The sequence below is a fragment of the Mustela erminea genome, chromosome 12 (assembly GCF_009829155.1).
Source record: "Mustela erminea isolate mMusErm1 chromosome 12, mMusErm1.Pri, whole genome shotgun sequence".
NCBI lineage: Eukaryota > Metazoa > Chordata > Mammalia > Carnivora > Mustelidae > Mustela > Mustela erminea.
Genome location: NC_045625.1, coordinates 86486995 through 86509074, shown reverse-complemented (window position 1 = coordinate 86509074; position 22080 = coordinate 86486995). Strand labels below are relative to the sequence as shown.

The window sequence follows — 22080 nt, the reverse complement described above, 5'->3', positions numbered from 1 at the left end:
ATTTTTTATATTCCAGAAATAAGTGAAACCATATGCTAATTAACTTTCTCTGCCTGACTCATTTCACTCAGCATAATCACCTCTAGGTCCATCCATGTTGATGCAAAAGTTGGGTATTCATCCTTTTGATGGCTGAATAATATTCCATGGGAAACACTGATATTTTTAGAAGAATTCTAGGATTTGAATCAGAAGACCCAGAGTCATTGCTGCCTGTCATTTACTGTGTCTTTGAGTTGTCACAATGTCCTTGTATTTATGTCATCATTTATAAAATGGGGATAAAAATGCGTAGCATCTTCATTACATCTCAGGATTTTTTTTTTTTAAGATTTATTTATTTATTTATTTGATAGAGATCACAAGCAGGCAGAGAGGCAGGCAGAGAGAGAGGAAGGGAAGCAGGTTCCCTGCCAAGCAGAGAGCCCTACGTGGGGCTTGATCCCAGGACTCCGGGATCATTACCTAAGCCGAAGGGAGAGGCATTAACCCACTGAGCCACCCAGGCGCCCCACATCTCAGGATTTTTGTGAATGAAATGATACTGCATATCACTATAAGTAATAGTATTAGCACCAGTTTAATGATCCTATATACTAAGAGGGTTTGCTACTTAGGACACGTGCTTCGGCTCCTAGCGCACTCTCTGAATTCCCTGCACTCCATCCCAAGGGAGTCAGCGTCTTGACTCCTGCAAATATGCATCGTTACCGTAGACACTCAGAGCGAATGTGACTCTGTATCTATGAATTCTTACCAGGAGACATATTTGAAGTGCATATTCTAACAATCGGTCTAGACTTAATTTTATGCAGTTAGATCTTTGGATGCGCTGCTTACATTTCTTGATAATTTATGTTTCCACATAGTTTCATTTATTACCAGAAAGACTAGAGGGAGCCTTCTGTTTCAGAGACCTCTCCTAATGTGCAGTGAATTTGGTGTACCTAGCTCATTTAACCTTTCTGGTCACCAGAGTATTATTTAGTAAACTCCTTCCCCCAGAAATTATTGCTTCCTTTAGTGGAATCTTAGTATTGGTCAGTCCTGCTGGGCCGCAAGGGAAATAATGTTTAAGACATAATAAAAAATGTTCCTCAAGCAAAAACAAACTCACAAATACAGAGAACAAGCTGATGGTTTCCAGAGGTGAGGGGGTGAGGGATGGGCAAGATGGGCGGGTGGGGGGAGAGGGCGATGCCGGTTTCCAGAGACGGAGGGAAGAAGTTATGGGGATAAAGAGAGCAGCGTAGGGAATGTAGTAATGGTGTTGTGATGACATTGGATGGTGACAGATGGTAGCTACTCTTGTGGTGAGCATAGGGTAGCTGCAAATCACTTATCAAATCACTGTGCTGTACACCTGCAACTAATGTAACATTATGTATCAACTATACTTCAAAAAAATTAATCAATTAAAAAAAAAAAAAAAGAAAGAGGTACCTGGGTGGCACAGTCAGTAGAGTGTCCGATTCCTGCTTTCAGCTCAGGTCATGATCTCAGGGTCATGGGATCAAGCCCTGCCTCCAAGATCAGTGCAGAGTCTGCTGGAGAGTCAGTGTCTCCCTCTCCCTCTGCCCACTGCTCACCAGCTCTCTCCGTCTCTCTCTCTCTAAATTAAAAAAGAAAGAAAGAAGTGTTCTTTACTTTTACAAAGTAGTTGTTACATTGTTACTTTTGACTCACAAAAACAGGTTTCTGTCTTTTCTGTGATACCCATCAAGTTTGTCATTGAGAAATCATTCTAAACTAAATTTATTCTGAGTCACGTCCCTCTTCCCAGAAACACTTCCTGTCTTGCCTTTGGGAACTTGCTTCTCCCCTTTGAAGTAGCTTCTGCTCTTTGATACAAGTCAGATACATGATTCTTTGCGGGACATGCTAGGCAGTTAGGGAAGATTGAACTGATTCGCTCCTGATTGAGTCCCCTATGTTCCTATCATCACATAGTGAGCCAAGACCTTCCTTACCCACTGCTTCAGCATTCATATGATTCTTCTTGAAGTCCAAGTATAACAGTAATTCTTACATTTTCCTAACAACTTCTGATTGCCTACATCAACTATGTAGTTTTGGTAAATAATTCCTATAAAGCCAAAGTTCCATGTTTAACTCCAGCCCTGTTGAAGACGTAGACTTTGTGGTATTTATGGGATCCGAATATGCTAGAACAATCATTTATTTTCTGAAAGTCTACTCTGAGATCACGATGCCCCAAAATCTGAGTCTCCTGAAAACAAGAAGCTACACAGTTTGTAAGTGAGTCAGCTAACACAGGGCCAGTGAGTGAGTTCACAGTAAGTGAACAGATTCAATTTTCTACATAAAATGAATTCTGTCATTTAAATGAGTAACACCGTGTTTCCCAATAGCTCACATCATCCCATTCTTTGAAGTGAAAGGCCTTCCATTCCTAAAAGATTAAACAGGCATTTTGTGGTTATCATTGAGTATCTCAGGAAGAACTTTGTAAATTAATGTTAAAGATCTAGGGAAACCTCTTGTTTTTCACAACAAACCCCATGAGGGAGATTTCAGTAACATTTTTACCCCGAGCCTGTCCTGTCAGTTAGCCATGCTTTTGTTCACTGTGGTCCTGTCATAAACATCCTTTACCTGCAAATTTTTTTGAACATTCACAGTATTTGTGGAATTCTTTCTTGACTAGATGCAGTTAATACCTTGTGACCTGTCCTGTATTTTACTTTTAACCAAGACCGAAAAAAATAGGTTCAGGTTTATTCCTGTTTTCATAACCTGTGTCTGTTTAGAAAACTAGTTTTTCCTTCATGCTTTTTCTGTCCTCACGTCTCCCCTTCTAGCATTCCCTCACAGTGCTCTCTCAACTCTTTGACTTATCCTTCCTCAATCCCTTCAATTCCCTACAGTTTTACCAGTCCAGAAATACTGAATGAGTTCCATTCCGTCTCTTTTCTCACAAGGCTGCTTTTCCAATTAACTGTCCGCCGCTGCCCTGAGTGTCTTACTCCTCCCCACTGCCCTTTTATTAATAGCTGTTCTGATGTGGAGTCTTTTCCTTTTGCTTCACTGTGGTCAGTCACACAACGGCCTCTAACAGAGCCCCTCTAATATCCCATGTTTTTAATCTGAGAAGAGCTCTTCCACGTCTCTTGTGGGCCTATTAAAGACATCTTATTGCAATTTTTGACAGTTCTCAGTATAGATTTTCCTCAACGACGGGGTTACATGTGGATAAATGCCTCGTAAGTTGAAAATATCCTGTTGAAAATGCTTTTAATACAACTCACCAAACAAAATAGCTTAGCCCAGCCTACCTTAGATGTGCTCAGGACCACCAGTTGAATAAAGTCCTCTGGCATAAAGCCCATTTGATGATGAAGTGTTGAATTTCTCATGTGATTTATTGAGTCCACTTTAAGTGAAAGGCAGAGTGGTCTTTGGGTGCAGCATGGTTCTGGGAGTGTACCTGTTTGTCGGTTTTTTACCCTCGCGATCATGTCAAAAGAACGTGGTCACGAGAGAACATTGTAGCACGGATCTTTAGCCCGGGAAAAGGTTGAAATTTAAAATTTAAAGTCTGGTTTCTACTGAATGCCTGTTGCTTAAAATTGTTAAGCTGAATCATTGTTAAGTCAGGGACTGTCTGTACTAAGGTTTGAAATGTCTGGTTCCAACCACAAGTGTAAGGAATAATCTTACATAAGAAAGGCAATGAATATCTTGACATAATAAAGACATTTTTACAACAAAACTAATGTTGTTCTTAGCTGACTAATAAGCTTAACAGTTATAAATGACTTCATTCACTATTGAAAGGGATTTGTTTTGATGTGTGATTCATTTTATTTTATTTTTTGAAGCACGTCCAAAACAGCATATTGTATAAATTTGTCCTCAAAATATAATAATTGATTCTGTCGAGCTAGCACATTTTCCTGTGGTATGTACTTTGTTTTGGTGTTCACTTCCATTATAAGTAATAAGAATTATAGAAGTGTACAGAAATAGGCAACTGCACTTGTAATACCACATTTGTCTAGTAATAAGAGGAGCTTTATTTAAATATGTATCAGTAAGACAGGGTTAAATTGCTTAATTCATCTGATGTCTATGAATGTAAATACATTGTTGCATATATTTATATATATATATATATATTTTTTTTTTTTTTTTCCCCTTTGTTTGACAGAGAATGGATAGATTTCTGGTAGGGAACTTTATTATGGTCAGTCCTCATTACTGTCAATATTCATTCATGTAGTAAGTAACCTTTCAGAAATTAGCCCAAGGACATTTTTTTTCATTGAACAGTTCGTTATAGAAACAGTTGGTTGTTCCTCCTAGTTCTACCTTCCTCTAGCTCTTTTCAGTTCCCATTTTCACCAGTTCGTTGTTTATTAAAATTCAAAAATGGTGAAAAACTTTTGTCTTGGGAAATGCAGCTGAATTTATTTTGGGAAGGACAATGAAGTTAAAAGAAAATCAATTTCCTATGGAATTTATTTAATCATATTTTTCCTTTCCCCTAAGAGCTTTGATAAGGCAGGCAGTAAAATGTGACAGTTTATAGATTTCACAAAGTTGGATGGAATATATAGTTCCTAGGAATGGTAATGAAATGCCTACATGATGTGAGTTTCTCCATCTCTCTTAGTAATGCTGACCTGAATTGTTTCTGTGATGTGGAAACGTTGGGGTTTGGAGCGAATTGTCAAGAACAAATTCTGGAGACCTCTTCAGTGCAAAAAGGTGGTTTTATTAAAGCCCAGGGACAGGACTTGTGGGCAGAAAGAGCTTCCTGGGGTTCTGATAAGTGGCCGATTATATACTTTCAAGTTGGAAGGGGGTTAGGGTTAGTGTAAGTCTCTAAGGAATTTGGGAGCAAGGTTTCCAGGACCTTGAGGGGGCTGTCTGTTGTTAGGGCAAGGTCATTTATTAATGTCTAATTAAACCTTACTCATGAGACCCTTCAGATGTATATCAGCTGGCCATACGCTTGGAGGATGATTGCTAAGATATGTCTTGGGGGCAGGTAGAGATAAAGGACATTTCCTAAGGAATTTTCGTATGTTAAAGGAGACTTACAGGATCCTGGAGTTTGGGCTAATGTTAAGCTAAGAATGCCATTTGCCCTTAGCAAACAAAGTATTAATTGTGAGGCAGTAGAGGTCTTAGAGGAAAGTCATTCCAACCGTCTGGGGGAAACTTGTCAGGGAAGCTGTAAGTTGTAAAGAAATTTAGTTTTTTTTTTTCTTTTGCCTTTGTTTCCCTGTACTAAAGTAGGGCAAGTAAAATAGAAAATAAACCTATATAACATTTAGTAAATATTTGAATACAAATTAATGTTTAACATAAGAACAGTATCAAATATTTGAACAAATTTAAATCACAGTTAATTATTTTAGGAAAGAGAAAAGAGCATGCATTTCCTCCTAATATTTCACTTTGGTCTTTAAAGATGCATTAAAGGGCATTCAGAGTCATCAAAACAGTTCACTTCAGAATAATAAGCATTCCTTGGTGGTTTCATTATTTAAAAAAAAACAAAAACAAATGCTCTTATCCACATTTAGAAGATACTATACATTTTACAAATATTCACTGGACATTTTCTTTGCGAGGTGCAGGACATTATTTAATTATTAAATAATTATTAAATATTTATGGTGTGTTTATATCATGTTGGCTCTTTGGGATATACAAAACAAACAAACCAACAAAAAACCCCAACTCTGCTCTGTATATGGGAACTTGGGCCAAGGGCAGGGGGGGCTGCAGTTCTGCGCTTCTCATTTTCCAGCCTGTGACTGGTTTTGTAAATGCTGCAAGACCTGTTCTGTAGACACAGATCTCTTCCTGGGTCTGTTTGAGCTAAAAGAGGGGCGTTTCTGTGGTTCTCCAACCCCTCTTTATTAATAATGGATCCCCGCTGTCAAACAGAAGGAGGGAGGGAAGACGAGAGAGGGAGGAGGAGAGAGCGAGGGAAGCAGGAGAGAAAGAAAATCAAACAATCCCTCGGCTAAACACTAAGAGATTCAAGGATCTTAACTTCTCATTGGTGAAATGAGGCATGCATCCTTAAAATAGTTATTTTCCATAAAGTTGTTTTTCCTTTTTTTCTTCTCCTCTTCTTTCTCTGCCCCTTTTTTCCCCATCTTTTTACTTCCTCCACCGTCCTTACGCCCTTGAAAGAGTACCTTCTCCAACCACAAGCAGAATGGGCAGTTGGATTTCTCATGATCACGGAGTTGTGTTGAAGGCCTCTTCAACCCAGTTTCTTTTTTTTTTTAAGATTTTATTTATTTATTTGAGAGAAAGACAGTGAGAGAGAGCATGAGCGAGGAGAAGGTCAGAGAGAGAAGCAGACTCCCCGTGGAGCTGGGAGCCCGATGCGGGACTCGATCCCGGGACTCCAGGATCATGACCTGAGCCGAAGGCAGTCGTCCAACCAACTGAGCCACCCAGGCTTCCCTCAACCCAGTTTCTAATGGTTGGTAGAAAAGCCGTACATACCAGGGGTGCATGGGTGGCTCACGGGTTAAGCATCTGTCCTGGGCTCAGGTCATGATCCCGGGGTCCTGGATCAAGCTCCACATTGGGTTCCCCGCTCAGCAAGGAGCCTGCTTCCCCCTCTGTCCTTCCCCCTGCTTGTGTTCCCTCTCTCACTGTGTCTCTCTCTGTCAAATAAATAAATAAAATATTCGAAATCTTAAAAAAAAAATCTTCAAAATAAAAAAAAAGACAAAAAAAACACCCCATAAATAAAATCTTAAAAAAAAAAAAACCATACACACTGGATACTAATTTATATTACCTCCCAAATATGCTGTAATTCAGTATTTTTACTGTTTAGTTTGGTCTTTATTTACTTTGTTGATTCTTGGCGGGTAGTGTGAAGAATGATGCCCTGTTTTTACATAGTACTGTGAAGTCTCACTGTGATCAAGGGATATATTTATATATTGCTGTCTTAGGTGAGTTAGCCAGCATCTATCCAGACTTCTTTCCCAAGTTTCTTGACATTTTTCTGAGTTTTGTTTCTACTTTGATTACAGAATCTCATATTCCAAAGGAACCCTTGATGAACATTTATTGTGCGTATTTATGGCTGAAACCAAGAGGGATATAAAGCTGAAATTTACACAGATATAGAAGACAGACTGTTATTTTTTGAAGTCTTTAATAATTTCACTAATTATTCAAGGTGTATTTTAATTATCACATTTGTCAAGACCATGCTTTGTATCTGTATTTATTAGTTTTGGATACTCAGAAAAATGCTTAATGATGGAGGAGATAGAATTTCTTTTTTTAAAGATTTTATTTATTTATTTGACAGAGAGGGAGACAGTCAGAGAGGGAACAGAGCAGTGGGGAGGGAGAGGGAGAAACAGGCTTCCCGCTGAGCAGGGAGCCTGACGTGGGGCTCGATCCCTGAACCCCAGGATCAGGACCTGAGCCAACGGCAGATGCTTAACAACTGAGCCACCCAGGTGCCCCGGAGGTAGAATTTTTACACACAAGGAAATTACTACTTAAATAAATGGACTATTTCAGTAGATGGACAGCAGATAATCAGCACAAGGACTTAAAGCCATTTGTACTATGTTCAAATTAAATGATTTTGTCAGCTCTCACCATATCGGGTATTATGAAGGAAACCATAGGTTACTACTAAGCCACGAGCTACCACCTATATTAAGAGCCCTAAAAGAGAAAAAAGAAAGAAACAGTCTCTCATGGGATAAAGTAAGCTACAGAAGACTTTCTGGACAAACTAAATTATAAATCAGGCCTGGAAGGAAATAGTGGGTTTATGGTGGTGGTTGAGATGATTGATATAGACAAAACAAGCAGATCCTAGGAGAAGGTAGCAAGAATATGTAGAATCTTTTTTTTTTTAATAAATTTTTTAATTTTTTATAAACATATATTTTTATCCCCAGGGGTACAGGTCTGTGAATCGCCAGGTTTACACACTTCACAGCACTCACCAAAGCACATACCCTCCCCAATGTCCATAACCCCACCCCCTTCTCCCAACCCCCCTCCCCCCAGCAACCAATATCCTTGATGAACACAGATGTGAAATTCTCACCAAAATACTAGCCAATAGGATTCAACAGTACATTAAAAGGATTATTCACCACGACCAAGTGGGATTTATTCCAGGGCTGCAAGGTTGGTTCAACATCCGCAAATCAGTGAATGTGTAGAAATCTTTTTTTTTTTTTTTAAAGATTTTATTTATTTATTTGACAGAGAGAGATCACAAGTAGGCAGAGAGGCAGGCAGAGAGAGAGGAAGGGAAGCAGGCTCCCTGCTGAGCAGAGAGCCCGATGCGGGACTCGATCCCAGGACCCTGAGATCATGACCTGAGCAGCGGCTTAACACACTGAGCCACCCAGGCGCCCGAATGTGTAGAAATCTTAAAGGGGCATTGTAAAGACACAGAGAGGCTATGTTCAGAAGTACCCATCAAGGTGTAAATGGCATTGATAAGATTTTATGTCCTAGTTTGGGTTATTTTTCATCTAAAGCGTGATAGGTAATTTGTGTTCAATTGGCTTTTTATTCGTTCCTGAAATATTTACTAGAATTCACCCTTGAAGTCAACTGGACCTGGAGTTTCCATTGGGGAGATAAATTTGATTAGATACATATATATATCTAATCAAATTTTATATATATATACACACACACACATATATATATAGTCTTTTGTCGCTTTTTTTACATTTGCAAGTATTGGTTTTTGTGTCTTTTAAGGACTTTCTCCATTTAACCTAAGTAATTGAATTTGTTGACATTAAGCTGCCTTTATTTCTATTTTCTGTCTTTAGGATGCTTTTCCCTTTTCATCCTTAGTATTCATAATTTGTATCTTCTTTCTTTTTCTCCAAATCTATTTAATGTTTAAAATTTCATTGATTTTTTTCCATTTGCCTTTCAGATGTCTGTTTCATTGCTTTTTTGCTTTTAATTTCCTTTCTCCTACTTCAGTTTTAATTTGTTCTTCATTTTTCTTGCTTCTTGAAGTTGAATCTTCAGATTTATTGCTTTGGGGATTTTTGTTGTTGTTGTTGTTAATAAAAACATTTAAAACTGTAGGTTTCTCTTTGTGCACAGCTTTACCTGAACTCCACAGATTTGGATGGATGGTATTTTCATCATCATTCAACTCAGAAATGTTTTAAAATTTCTCTTGTGATTTCTCCTACGGATCATAGGTTAAAGTGTATTTTGTGTTCATCCTATAAATGTTGGAATGTTTTCCAGATATCTTTTCATCTTTGACTTCCAATTGAATTATTTTCTGGTCAGAGAATATATTGTTATTGTTTTTATTTGTTTGTTTGTTTGACAGAGAGAGGAGAGCACAGAGGAAGAGGGGGAGGGAGAAGCAGGCTCCCCACTGAGCAGGGAGCCCGATGTGGGACTGGATCCCAGGACCCTGGGATCATGACCTGAGCTGAAGGCAGATGCTTAACTGACTGAGCACCCAGGGGCCCCTGTTTAAATTATTTAAAATTTGTTAGGACTTGTTTTCTTTTTCGACATTTGAGCCTTCTTGCTTCATGCCCACGAGCAGTAGGAAGAGTGCATGTCTTGCTGCTGTGTTGCAAATTGTGGTGTGAAAGTCATTTAGGTCAAGTTGGTTGAGAATTTCTGTATCCTTCTGATTTTCTGTCTTTGTCAACAATGGAGAGAAGGATGCTGAAGTATCCAACTGTGACTGTGGGTTTGCCTGTTTATTTCTTCTTTGAATTCTCTCAGATTTTGCTTCATGTATTTTGAAACTCTGTTCCTAGAGGCAAACACATACAGAATATTTCTTCTTGATAATTTTATTGATGAAATATTCCTCTTTATTCCTGGTAATTTTCTTTGTCTGGAAGTCTACTTAGGCTGATACTAATAGAACCACTCCATCCTTCTTGTGACTGGTGTTTGCGGAGAGTATCTTTCCCACATTTTTTTTATTTTTTAACCTTTCTGTCTCTGTGTACTTAAAATGTGTTCTGGGGGCACCTGGGTGACTCAGTCGGTTAAGCACCCTACTCTTGATAGCTCAGGTCATGATCTCAAGGTCATGAGATTGAGCCCCATGCCCAGCATGGAGTCTCCTTAAGATTCTGTCCCTCTCCCTTTGCTTCTGACCCGCCAACCCCACTCTCTCTCTCTTAAAAAAAAAAAAAAAAAAAAGATAGATAGAGATAAAGTTTCTTTTGGTGGAGAGTCTATAGTTCGGTCTCCCCTTCCTAACCCATTCTGACAGTCAAGATTTAAAACTTGTGTATTGAAGAGGCTCCTGGGTGGCTCAGTGGGTTAAGCCTCCTTTAGCTCAGCTCATGATCTTGGGGTCCTGGGATCAAGCCCTGCATCGGCCTCTATGCTCAGCGGGGAGCCTGCTGCTTGCTCTCTGTCAAATAAATAAATAAATACAATCTTAAAAATAAAATAAATAAAATGGCTTTAAAAAAAAGTATGTATTGAATATAATGATCAGAATGGTTACATACAACTCTTGCATCTTACTATTATTTTTTTTATTTGTCCCATTTGTTGTTCTTTTCTTTCCTCTGCCTCTGCCTTCTATTGGAGGTATTGAGTGTTTTTAAGTTTTGCATTTTATCTCTGCTATTGGTTGTACTGTTTTATAATTTAGTGTACATCCTAGGGTTTTTAACATATATCTTAGTTTACCATAGCCTCTTTTCATGTACATTTTGTCCCTTAACATAAAGAATATTATGAAAGCATATTTTCATTTCTGTCTTCCATCTTTTGTGCTGTTTTTGTGATACACACATTTCCCCTCTGCCTCTGTGGTGAACCCCATTACCTGTTGTTCTTATATGTACTTTACATGGTCAGTTATCTTTTATAGAAATGAAAAGATGAGAAAACAAAGGAAAAAAAACCCTTTATTTCCCCTGCAAATTTGGTTCCTCTGGTGCCCCTTATTTCTTTGTACAGATCCCAGTTTGCATCTGTATTATTTTCTTTAGCCCCAGAAACTTCCTTTGTCATTACCTCCCCTGGAGGTCTGCAGGAGAAGAATTGTCTCAGCTTTTACCTGAAAAAGGGTTTCTCCTTCATTGTGGTAGGACATTTCACTAGTAATGGAATTCTAGGTTGAGATTCTTCTCCCCTCGAGACTTTAAAGGTGTTATTTGATGGTCTTGTGCTCGCATTATTTCTAACTGGGGATCTTTCAGTCCTACTCAATATGTGTTGCCCTGTATACATTATGCCCATTTTCCACCTACTTTAAAATGCTGCTCCTTATTATTGATTTTAGCACTGTAATGATGACATACTTTAATACGGTTTTCTTTGTGTATTTGGATATATTGAACTTACATCTGTGTGTTTACAGTTTTAATCAAATTTGGAAAGTTTCTACCACACTCTCTTCAACTGTGTTTTCTGTTCTTCTTCTGGGACTCCAACTGCAATTACTGTTGTCCCATAGTTCACCGATTCTCTATTCCTCGTTTCTTTTTTTTGTCTCTGTTCTTCACGGCACATAGTTTTGTTTTCTTTTTTTTTTAAGATTTTATTTATTCATTTGAGAGAAAGAGAGAGAGAGAGCATGAGTCAGGGGGAGGGCAGAGGGAGAGGGACAAGCCCAAGGACGTTGGACTCCATCCCAGGACCCTGGAATCATGATATGAACAAAGACAGATGTTTAACTGACTGAACCATCCAGGTGCCCCACAGCACATAGTTTTTATTACTATGTTTTCAAATTGAGCATTCTTTTCTTCTACATTATATAGTCTGCTCTTAATCCCATTTAGTGAATTTCTCTTTTCAGGTATTGTATTTTTCAACTTGTATTTTTCAGTATTCTATTTGGTTCCTTATAGCATCTTTCCTTTTTTCTCATCATATTCATGTTTTCCTTTAAAATTTGTCTCCTTTTAACTATTTTAAAGTCCCTGCCACTTCCTGTCTTTCATTTCTGTTTGTTTCTGTTGATTGGCTTTTTTCTTCTGGTTGCAGATCACGTGTACCTGCTTCTTCACACGTCTAGTAATTTTTTATTGGGTGCTGGATATTTTGATTCTTACAGTTCTCTATGTTTGGATTTTGCTGCTTACCTTTTAAAGCATTAAACCTTGTCTTATATAGGCAGTTAACTGAATCAGTTCGATCTTTTGGAAGGTTATTTTTTAGGCTTTTTTTTAATTCTTAAAATTTTTTTTTTTTTTTTTTAAATTTGAGAGACAATAAGAGAGAGCACTTGAGCAGGGTGAGGAGCAGGACCCCCCCCCCACCCCAACCCCCTCTACATGGGGCTCGATCCCAGGACTTCAGGATCACAACCTGAGCTGAAGGCAAACACTTAACCAGCTGAGCCACCCAGGCACTCCCTTTTTAGCTTTATTAAGATGGTTCTAAAGTAGTCTTACTGTAGAGCTAGTTAAGCCCTTCTGCTATGGCTTCAGTGCTTCTGCTGTTTCTACAGAATGCCCTGGACATTCAATTCACATCACTGTCCAGTTAGAACTTGAGTATCTCTGTGCACTGAATGTGCAGCTTTGTACTCAGCATCAGACTCCAGAGGATCCCCATTATTATTCTCTGCTTAATGCCCTCTCTGACTGTGCCCCCAAATTTTAGCTGCTTCAGCCTCCCCAATTCCTATGTCTGTCTTCTAACCTCAGTGAGATTACCATGCTCTACTTGGTAACTTCCTTCCTGCTCAGCAGCCTGGGAAATGCCTCCCTTTCAGCTCCAGGGATCATTATGGGGTTACCTTATTTGTTTCCTTACTCTTAAGGATCACACTTTTATGATGCCTTTTCTTAGATGACCAGAAACATTGTTTCTACATATTTTGTCCAGTTTTCCACTTTTTCAGTGTGGGAAAAGTGTTTCTAGTATATTTATTTCATTGTGGGCAGAAGTGGAAGTCCTTCCACGTACTGATTTATGTATTTTATATATTATGTATGAAACAGATGAATTCATTTTAATTTTAAAAATCCAAGAGTATTATAAATAGAATAAAATATGGTAGTCCCCTTACCTCTCCCATCTCATTTCGTGTCACTCAACAGAGAAACCACTTTTAGAAGTTTGCTGTGCATCCTTCTGTTTTCCTTCATGTACTTATATCCATTTATATACACATGTTCATGCAAATGAGAGGTAGACATATTTTTAAAAGTAAGTAAAGCAGTTCTGTAACTATTATTCTGCAATATACTTTTTCACTTGATTAACGTCTTGGAGATAAAGATTTTGTTACTAAATTATATATCAGTTTTTATTTTTCTGATATTAGCCATATATCCTACAGAATGGTTTTCCTCTAATTTATTTAATCACTCTACTCTTCAGTCATTAAGGTTTTTCCTTCTAACTTTATGCGTTATAAACTGTATTTTTTAATAACATGTACAATAACTTTTCCAGTGGTATTTCTAGGAGAAATCACAAAGTTTTCAAAGAGTCTGTCTATAAATTGCCTTTCTAAACAGTTTTTACATGTTTATATTACTCCTAACTAGTAGGAACCAGGCTCTTTGAAGGAATCATTGATTCTAGATCTAGAACGAGAAATGTAAGAGGTAAGTCTAGAATATCTTATCACAGCAGAAAGCAAGGGAGGTAAGCAAGATTACTGGGATGGCATCAAAAGATACAGAATGCCCTTTGCAGGGAATGCCATTAGTCAGAGATGGGACAGTTTACCAAGCCAAGAACTGTCAGACTGAAAAACATTAAGTATGTTTAACAGCCAAGAATCCTAAAGATGCCAACCAAACCAAACCCCAAACCACATTGCTCACCTTGGAAGGGAGCTAGGGGATAGCATTCTGAGTACTGGTAAGGAGAAGAATCGTGTAGTTGTCTCCCTCTAACTGTATGACCCTATTTCAAATAAGCAAGTAATTAATGAGAGTCATTTCTTTTTACTTATTTATTTATTTGAGAGAAAGGGAGAGCACGAGTGGGAGGGGGAGGGGAAGGCAGCTGAGGGAGAAGGAGACTCTCCTGTCAGCAGGGAGCCCAATGTGGTGCTCCATCCCAGGACCCTGAGATCGTGCCCTGAGCCCAAGACAGATCCTTAACCTACTGAGTCATCCAGGCGCCCTGAGGGGAATTTCTTTATAGAAGTCTACTAATAAATGAGGAAGGAATGACAGAACAGAATCAGTCTTCCAAAGTTATAACCTATATTCATTGAAATACAAGCCTAGAAAGTGATCCTCAGTGGATACTAATAATCTCAGGGAAAGCACGAAGACGAAGCATTCTGAGAAGAGGGTTGTAGGTGACAACACCGGACCCCACCGATGGTATGATAACACTGAAGAAGGAGAGACCCCCAGCTGTCATACGGCAACCAGTGTGGCAGCTCTTCAAGAATCGAACCTGTTCAAGGCCCTCGATCTAACTCCCTGTTTATAGGACAAACGAGATAGAGGAACTTATTAAATGACATCTCAGGGAAGCTATCATCCAAGTCTAGAAATTCTAGAAATTCTATAAGATACATAGTCCTTGTTTCTTCAGTAAGTAATAGTCAAGAAATAAAAAGGATGGGAAGCTTTTAGAGATTAAAAGAGAAAGGTAGGAAATCTCACCCAAATGTAATACACAGACCTTGTTTGGATCCTGGTTTGAACAGACCAGTTATAAGGATACATTGGAATCATCAGATATAATGATGCCTGGATTTTAGATGCTATCCTGGAATTGTGAATGTTCTATATGTGATATTAGTGTTGTGTTCCTGTTAAAAAATAGTACCTGTCTCTTACTTACCAGTGAAATGTTAGAATCTGTGCACTTGCTTTTAAATCATCCTGTAAGGGCTTAAAAGAGGAGTGTTGGTGGCAATTATTTATCTTGGATGATGAGTACAGGGGGTTATTATAGTATTTTTTCTATGTTTGCGTGGGTGAAATTTTCCATTATTAATTTTTTATTTTATTTTTAAATATTTTTTTTTTAAGAAGTCCTCTCTGTGTCCTACGTGGGGCTCCAACTCACGACCCCGAGAACAAGCATCCTGTGCTCTCCTGACTGAGTCAGCCAGGTGGCCCCTGAATTTTTTAAATTGGAAAATAAGCTTAGCAGTAACAGACCAGGTGAAGAGAGCTTCATAAATCATTAGGATAATTGAGGAGCTTTGCAAAGTTTCACCCTAAATATTTGGAGTATGTCTGTACCTACACACCTGCAGAAGAGGTATCCGCAAACGGCAGAGAATTTATTCAGCGTGCTTGCTCCTGTCGATCTGAGCCCCCCACGTGCTTATCTTGAAGTGCGCATGAGTCTCACCGTTTCCAACACCCTAGAGAGAGCTTTGCGGCAAAGCTAACGCCGTGTGTTCGGTCAGACTGGCTTCTCACTGTGATCCTAATATCTGTTTTCCAGGTACAGCAGGTGCAGACTGTGCAGCAGGTCCAGCATGTCTACCCCGCTCAGGTGCAGTATGTGGAAGGAAGCGATACTGTCTATACCAACGGAGCAATGTAAGTCGATACGCGGGAGTCGTTTCCATCCCCCCCGCGTAGTCAGGAGGAAAACACTGGGTTTGCCGACACACCCCGCTATTCCCAGATGGTTTCCTTGTTTTCACGGTAATTTTTTTTTTTTTTTTTTAAATTTTGTTAACCAGATCAGAGTTACTGGAATGAGGCTTCTGTGTAGAGATCTGTCTGGTTTGTGACGAATGGGCAGTGATCTCCACCTTTGTGGAATACTTTAAATTATGAAAACTATTATGCTTTTTAAGGGTTTTCACTAGGTTGAGAAAAATGTATACCCCTCGTTGGTGATTTCTATATCTTATTAATACCTTATAAACCTTGTGCTTTTTGTTTTTATAAATAAGATGAATTTGTGTGTGTCTTTTTCTGTAAACTACCACAAAACTAGTACATTTGTTCCTTTTGGCATTTCCTGAATGAAGTTTCGTGTCTGTAAGAGTACCTGATCCTCCAATCTTAATTTCCTGCTGAACTGGCCTTCCCCTGCCCCAACTCATCACCACCACAGCAGCAACAATGTAAATTTGTAAATTTATACCAGTTGTGTTTTTTAGCCACTTTGGATGCAGTAAGATTGGGGATGTTATAGGAGACTAAGAACTATTACAGGTCACCATGATTGTTTTCATTTGACCATGTGAGGTTTTGCTTGTGATCTGCTGGGTCTCCGAGTTTACCGGAAATGAATTCAAATTCTCTCATTCTCTCCTGCCCACCACCTCCCTTCAGCGCTGGTGTGCCCCGGGTCCCTACGTTCTGCTTTATCCTTACTGCACCTTCTCTCTCCTTGGGTGGTGTCATAGAGTCCCATGATCTCAACCTGTCACCTCCATGAGGGCTGGAATTCTTGTCTCTTGCTGTAAATCTAACACCGGAAGAGTGCATGACACATAGTCAAAGTTCAGTTATGGTTACCTGTTGTTATTATAACTAAGCCCCTTGGAATCTTCCCTTAACTCTGCACGAGTTTTATTGTCATGATTAAGATACTTAACTATTTTGAGCTTTTGATGATTCTTTCCTGGGAAGTGGGAGGACAATGATCTCACTCTTATTAGGCTGTTATGAGGATTTGAGGAAATACCTTTTCAGCAACTCGTGCAGGGCCTGGGAGACCGTAGCTGGCACCAAACTGAAAGCTCCTCCCTCGTCCTGACCCTCCCCTCCTTTCGCATTGCTTTCGGTCACTGAATCCATCTACATTCCCACTGCCTTAAAACCTCTATTACCTATAGAATACAATTCACCTCCCCACCTTGGCATTCACCATTTCCTACCTCTCCGGCTTAATTTTCCATTGTTCTAAGAACAACCAACTTTGTACGGGTTTCCTCAAATAGTGCCCTTTCGTGCCTGTTTTTTGGACGTGTGGGTTTCTCAGCCTTCCCAGTTCCCTACACCAAACCTCGTGGGATCTCTGTAGACCGCACTTCCTTGTCTCCCAACCTTGTGCCATGGACCCTTGGCTCTCTAGTGCGGTTAATTTCCCTCCCCCTGTAGGATAAGGACAGCACTGGACCCTGACCTTCACTTCCAGTATGGTGCTGTGAATGCTTACTCTTACATCTCTTACTAGCAAGAGAATGTCATTCTCTTGTTTTATTTACAGCGAGTTAGGAGACTGACACGTAGCAAAGGGCCAATGAGTTTCTGTTGCTCCAGTGAATCCAAAACTCTTTACATGTGTTCGACACACTCTGAATATTTTGTTACCTGTTTGTTGCGCAGGACCGGGGCCTCCTGGAGTCTGCTTTTAGAATCTCTACCATAAACCCACACTATGGTTGGCATTTACACACAAAAAATAGATCCACCTGCCACTTGGAGTGGCATACTATCAAGGAAAACATAATGGGTTTCTAGATGCTGCTAGAGATCACTCAGTTATATTGTCATTTCATCCTTGCTTATGGTTTCTCTGTCACGAGAGCCCCAGAGTAAAGCCATTATATACTCTGCCTTTGCTCAAGCGTGTGCCATCTCCTACCTGGTTTGTTCTTCCCATTTAAAGGCATCCTAGACAAAGCCTGAACAATTCAGCCCCCTGCAGCGGAGGGCTGAGTCACCACTCTACTTCCTGTTACTGTAGCATTTCGTCTTATGTGTATGACAGCGTTCTATCAGCAGAGAATCCCAGAAAATCTGAGAAACAGAAGTTTGAACAAAGTAGAGCTTTTATTTTTGTCAGGTCACAAGAAGCCCAGAGGTTGCATGTTGTGCAGATCATTAGTACTCCATGGTGCAAATGTAAAGTCAGCCTTCTTAGAGAAAATCTTCCAAGCTGACATACAGCAGAGGGAACATAGCTGGACTGGCCACACCATGGAAATGCTCCAGTAGATGAAGTCTTGCCTCACAGAGTTCTGCCTATTTCTGGGAACAGGGGCAGTGAGCCTTCACGGGCTGCATAGTAGGGAAAAGTGGCTTGCTTAGAAGGGGAGGAGTGGGTGCCTGTCATTCTCAGTTCCATCAGCCTCTTCTTCCGCCGGGATTCATGAGGTCTGCTGAGACAGGTTGGAGCCAAACGACGAAAGGTAATAGGAAATGAACCTTTAGAAACATCCAGAACCGTGCTTCCTTTACTGACATGGGTTTCACCGCTCAGGGATGTTAGAGCCAAGATTTTCTGCTAGGTTGAGGAGATGTCTGCTTCGGTTGGGATCATCGTAGCTACATTCCAGATGGGAAGAAGTGGATATGTGTATACATGCAGATGTGTGTACACATATGTGTTTATGTGGCCACAAACATGCACACAGAGGCTTTCCCAGATGCCCCCAGCTCCCTTTAGCTTCTCTCTCGAGTATAAGCACATCACAAGGCAGCGGTTAGTTGCAAGGGGACCTGGGAACGCTGGTCTGTCACGTCCGTGTTTACGGTAGAAAGCAGCAGGGGACCAGGGGCATTGGAAGGGGTGTGGGGACAGTGTCTGTCCTCATCCTTCCTCGCTGGTCCGAGGCCGGCAGAGAGAGGACTGGTGTGTGACTTTGCTTCACTCTCGTCCGTCTGTGCTGTGGAGGTGGTTAGCTTTTCCAAAAGTGCTTTCTGTAGCATCTTATAAATAGTAAACACTCAGGCAACTTTAACTATTGCTGTAAAATTATGTACTATAAAAAAATTAAGTACTATAGTTCTTCTTTTGATTATTTCCGGTTCCTTTTGAGGACCTGAATTCTGCCTATTGCCTCGTGTCTTTTTAAACTCTTCGGTCACGGCCTTTGGGGTCTTCCGTGCCATAGGCAGATGTGAGATCACTTGCAAAACCTTGGAAAAACAGCATCGCTAAAGTTGACACTACAGAACGAGAGAGCCCATTTAAGTCCAGAAATGATTCCAAGTAAATATCTCATGTCAACATGTATTTGCTCTGGCTCACGGTGTCTGTGTATTAGATCATGACTAATGAGTTCTAGGTCGTGAGTTCATTTGCCACAAAGTCCAATAAGCTTTGATCCGGTCTCTGTGGGCCTGGATCGTATCCCCATCTCCAGCTGCAGGGGCCACTTGTGCGGAGAGAAGATACAGCTTCAAAAGACTTTCATTAAAATTTCCATTCCAGTGCAATTTTTGACCAAAGATCCTGTAGCAGCACATTCATATTTACTAAAGAAAAACTGTCTTGTCATGAATTATCCTCACAATTGTGGCAGGTAGAGGACTATAAATACTGATTCTCAAATATAACAAACTTTTTTTTTCCCCAGGGCTTAAGCTCTTTCGATCTTTCTGTGATTTTGGAGGCTGTTATTTGACTCTGTACAGTGTTTGTCTCAAAGGTTCACCTGAGAGGGCTTATGTTCCCTCTTTTTCTTTTTCTTTTTTTTTTTTAAGATTTTCTTTTTTAAATTTATTTATTTGACAGAGAGAGATCACAAGTAGGCAGAGAGGCAGGCAGAGAGAGAGGAGGAAGCAGTCTCCCTGCTGAGCAGAGAGCCTGATGCAGTGCTTGATCCCAGGACCCTGAGATCATGACCTGAGCCGAAGACAGAGGCTTAACCCACTGAGCCACCCAGCCGCTCTGTTCCCTCTTTCTCTTTAATGCGCTTCCCTCTGTGTTAGGAAACAGTCCTCCGCATTCTCGAGTCTGGCACACTGAAGTCTTGTGCTAGCTTATGCGGATCCCTGACCTGGGTCTCGGAGATTCCTACTTCTAGTGTGATCATCGAGGCTTTTCGCTAATGACACTCCCGGAAGACAGGCATGTCGGTCTTTATCATGAACCTTCGAGCACCCAGCACCTGCCCTTACAACCTGTTCACGCCTCGTCAGTGCCAATGCGCTGCTGCTCCTGTCCCCGGGGTCCCCATGCCGTGTCACCAGGATGCACAGGGCCTCCCTCGCGAGGTGGTTCAGAGCCCTCCCAGAGATGTGCCATCACTTGTGAACATGTGCGGTCGTTATAACTGGATGATACCCGAGTGTTTCCTCGTCGTGAGGATGGGCGACTCCCACAGCCTCACAGGCCGAGACTGATTTCTGGTGCTGGGTGTTCGAGAGCAGCTCTCTGTGGAAGGAAGAAGGGAACAGAATTGGCTTTTCCTTCTGGTAGTTTTCCCATGAATCTTTTCCAAAGTCTGGATCATAGTCTTGTCTTTTTTTTAGAGAGAGAAAGAGAGAATGAGTGGGCGTAGGAGCAGAGGGAGAGGGAGAAGCAGCCTCGCCGCTGAACAGGGAGCCCCACACAGGTCTTCATCCCTGGACTCCCCGATCATGACCTGAGCCAAAGGCAGACGCTTAACCCACTGAGCCACCCAGGCGCCCCAGTCTTGTCTTTTTCTACAGATTCTTAGAATTTACGATGGCTGATAATTTAGAATGCTGTAATTAAACAAGCTGGGAAGCACTGCATACCGTGGAGACACAGTCCAACGCAATTACTACTTCCTGCAGTAGCTCAGAAATCAATTTTCTTTAATAGAATGATTTTTTTTTTCTTTCCTTACCCCTTTTTTTGACTCCTTCTTGCCCCCACAATCAGTCCTCCATCATGTTAGTCAAAATGGAAATAAAGACATCCTGCTCTATCATGGCCAAGTTAAGAAAACTTTTTTTTTTTTTTTTTTTGAAAAATGATTTTAATTTTAAAGGATTGTCCTATATCAGCCACTCTTTGAAGCTCGTCTGCTGTTCAGAGACGATCAATATTTTGAAATGCCAGTGTGCTGACTGCCTGCGTTATCTGCTGCGGTGAGACTGGCCTGGTTGGAGGTCTTCTCATCATCTTCCTGTTTAGCTCATAGATTTCTCATCAACCCCAATACAGAATTTTATAAAGTGTGTTTCAGAGAATGTTAGTCCCATGAGAGTATTCTGTGGTTATATAAGCAGGGAGACACTGTGCCAAAAGCCCTTCTTTTGAGGACTCTAAATTTCTGTTTGTCTTCCGAAGGCTCTGAGAAGTTCCCTGGAGAAGAAGTGCAGTGCCTTAGAAAGTGAACCTCAGAATTCTGTGATCTTGAATAGTATGGAGTCCTGTCTGTGGTGTACTTTGGGATTTGGTACATTATTAATGTCTGGACAGAGAACAGATTTGTTCAGAATCCATGAGCATTCATAAAGGACTCACATTTTATTTTTTTTTAAAGTTCTTATTTATTGTAGAGAGAGAGAGAGGTAGCACAAGTGGGAGGAGCAGAGGGAAAGGGAGAGGGGAGGGAGAAACCCAAGCAGACTCCGCGCTAAGCGTGGAGCCCAGTGTGAGGCTCCGCCCGAGGATGCTGGGATCACAACCCGAGCCAAAACTCAGAGTCAGACACTTAACTGTGTCACCAGCTGCCTGAGGACTTACATTTTAAAAAGTCATTTCTTGAAAATCCTATAGTATGTGCATTTTCTGAAGCTACTAATTCCTCTTTTCATATACTTTTTTTTAGAATGAAATTTAGTGGCAAGCAATGCATTGTTTATTTTATGTTTATTATTATTATTTTTTTAGACGGAGATTGAGAGAGCGTGCGAGCAGTAGCTCGGGTGCTAGGAGGCAGAGGCAGAGGGTGAGAGAGAATCTCGAGCAGGCCCCGTACTCAGTGTGGAGCCCCACATGGAGCTCGATCTCATGACCCTGAGATCATGACCTGAGCTGAAATCAAGAGTCAGATGCTTAACCGACTGAGGCACCCGGCGCTCTTTTTGCATATACTTTTTAAATGCTTAAATAAGAAATATGAAAAGGGATACTCGTCATGTTCCTTTTTTGTCGGTTAGTGAAATAGGTTTCAGGATTTGCAGGTACGATTATGTTTTCTTATTAACATTGAAGTACTTCCTACTTTGAAGAAATCCTGAAGTTTCCGTAGTTGAGACCGAGAGGGTGTTTTCTGCGTTATCTTTCTACTGATAAACACATTCAAATTGGTATAGGATTTGGTTTGTCATTTGGGTTTCAGGAAGTATAGAGCTGATTACTTAGGAAGCTCTTGGAGAGAAAACTGCCCTTTTCTGTGGAAAAGCACACAGATCTCTCTGTGGTTAGAGATGGCTCCATTTCTTCAATAACAAAAATTCCCATGGGGCCCCTGGGTGGCTCAGTCAGTGGAGCGTCCAAATCTTAATTTCACCTCAGGTCATGATCTTGGGGTCC

General features: G+C 40.5%; 1 protein-coding gene across 12 annotated transcripts in view; it reads left to right on the top strand.

Annotated features, from left to right (window-relative positions):
- The window catches only part of RFX3 (regulatory factor X3), a 285682-nt gene that overhangs the window by 151717 nt on the left and 111885 nt on the right, over window positions 1–22080 (top strand). For all 12 annotated transcript variants that reach the window (XM_032308681.1, XM_032308683.1, XM_032308674.1 and 9 more), the window contains one exon: window positions 15385–15482. In XM_032308681.1, coding sequence (XP_032164572.1) covers window positions 15385–15482 — 98 coding nt within the window. The remainder of the gene's footprint in view (window positions 1–15384; window positions 15483–22080) is intronic.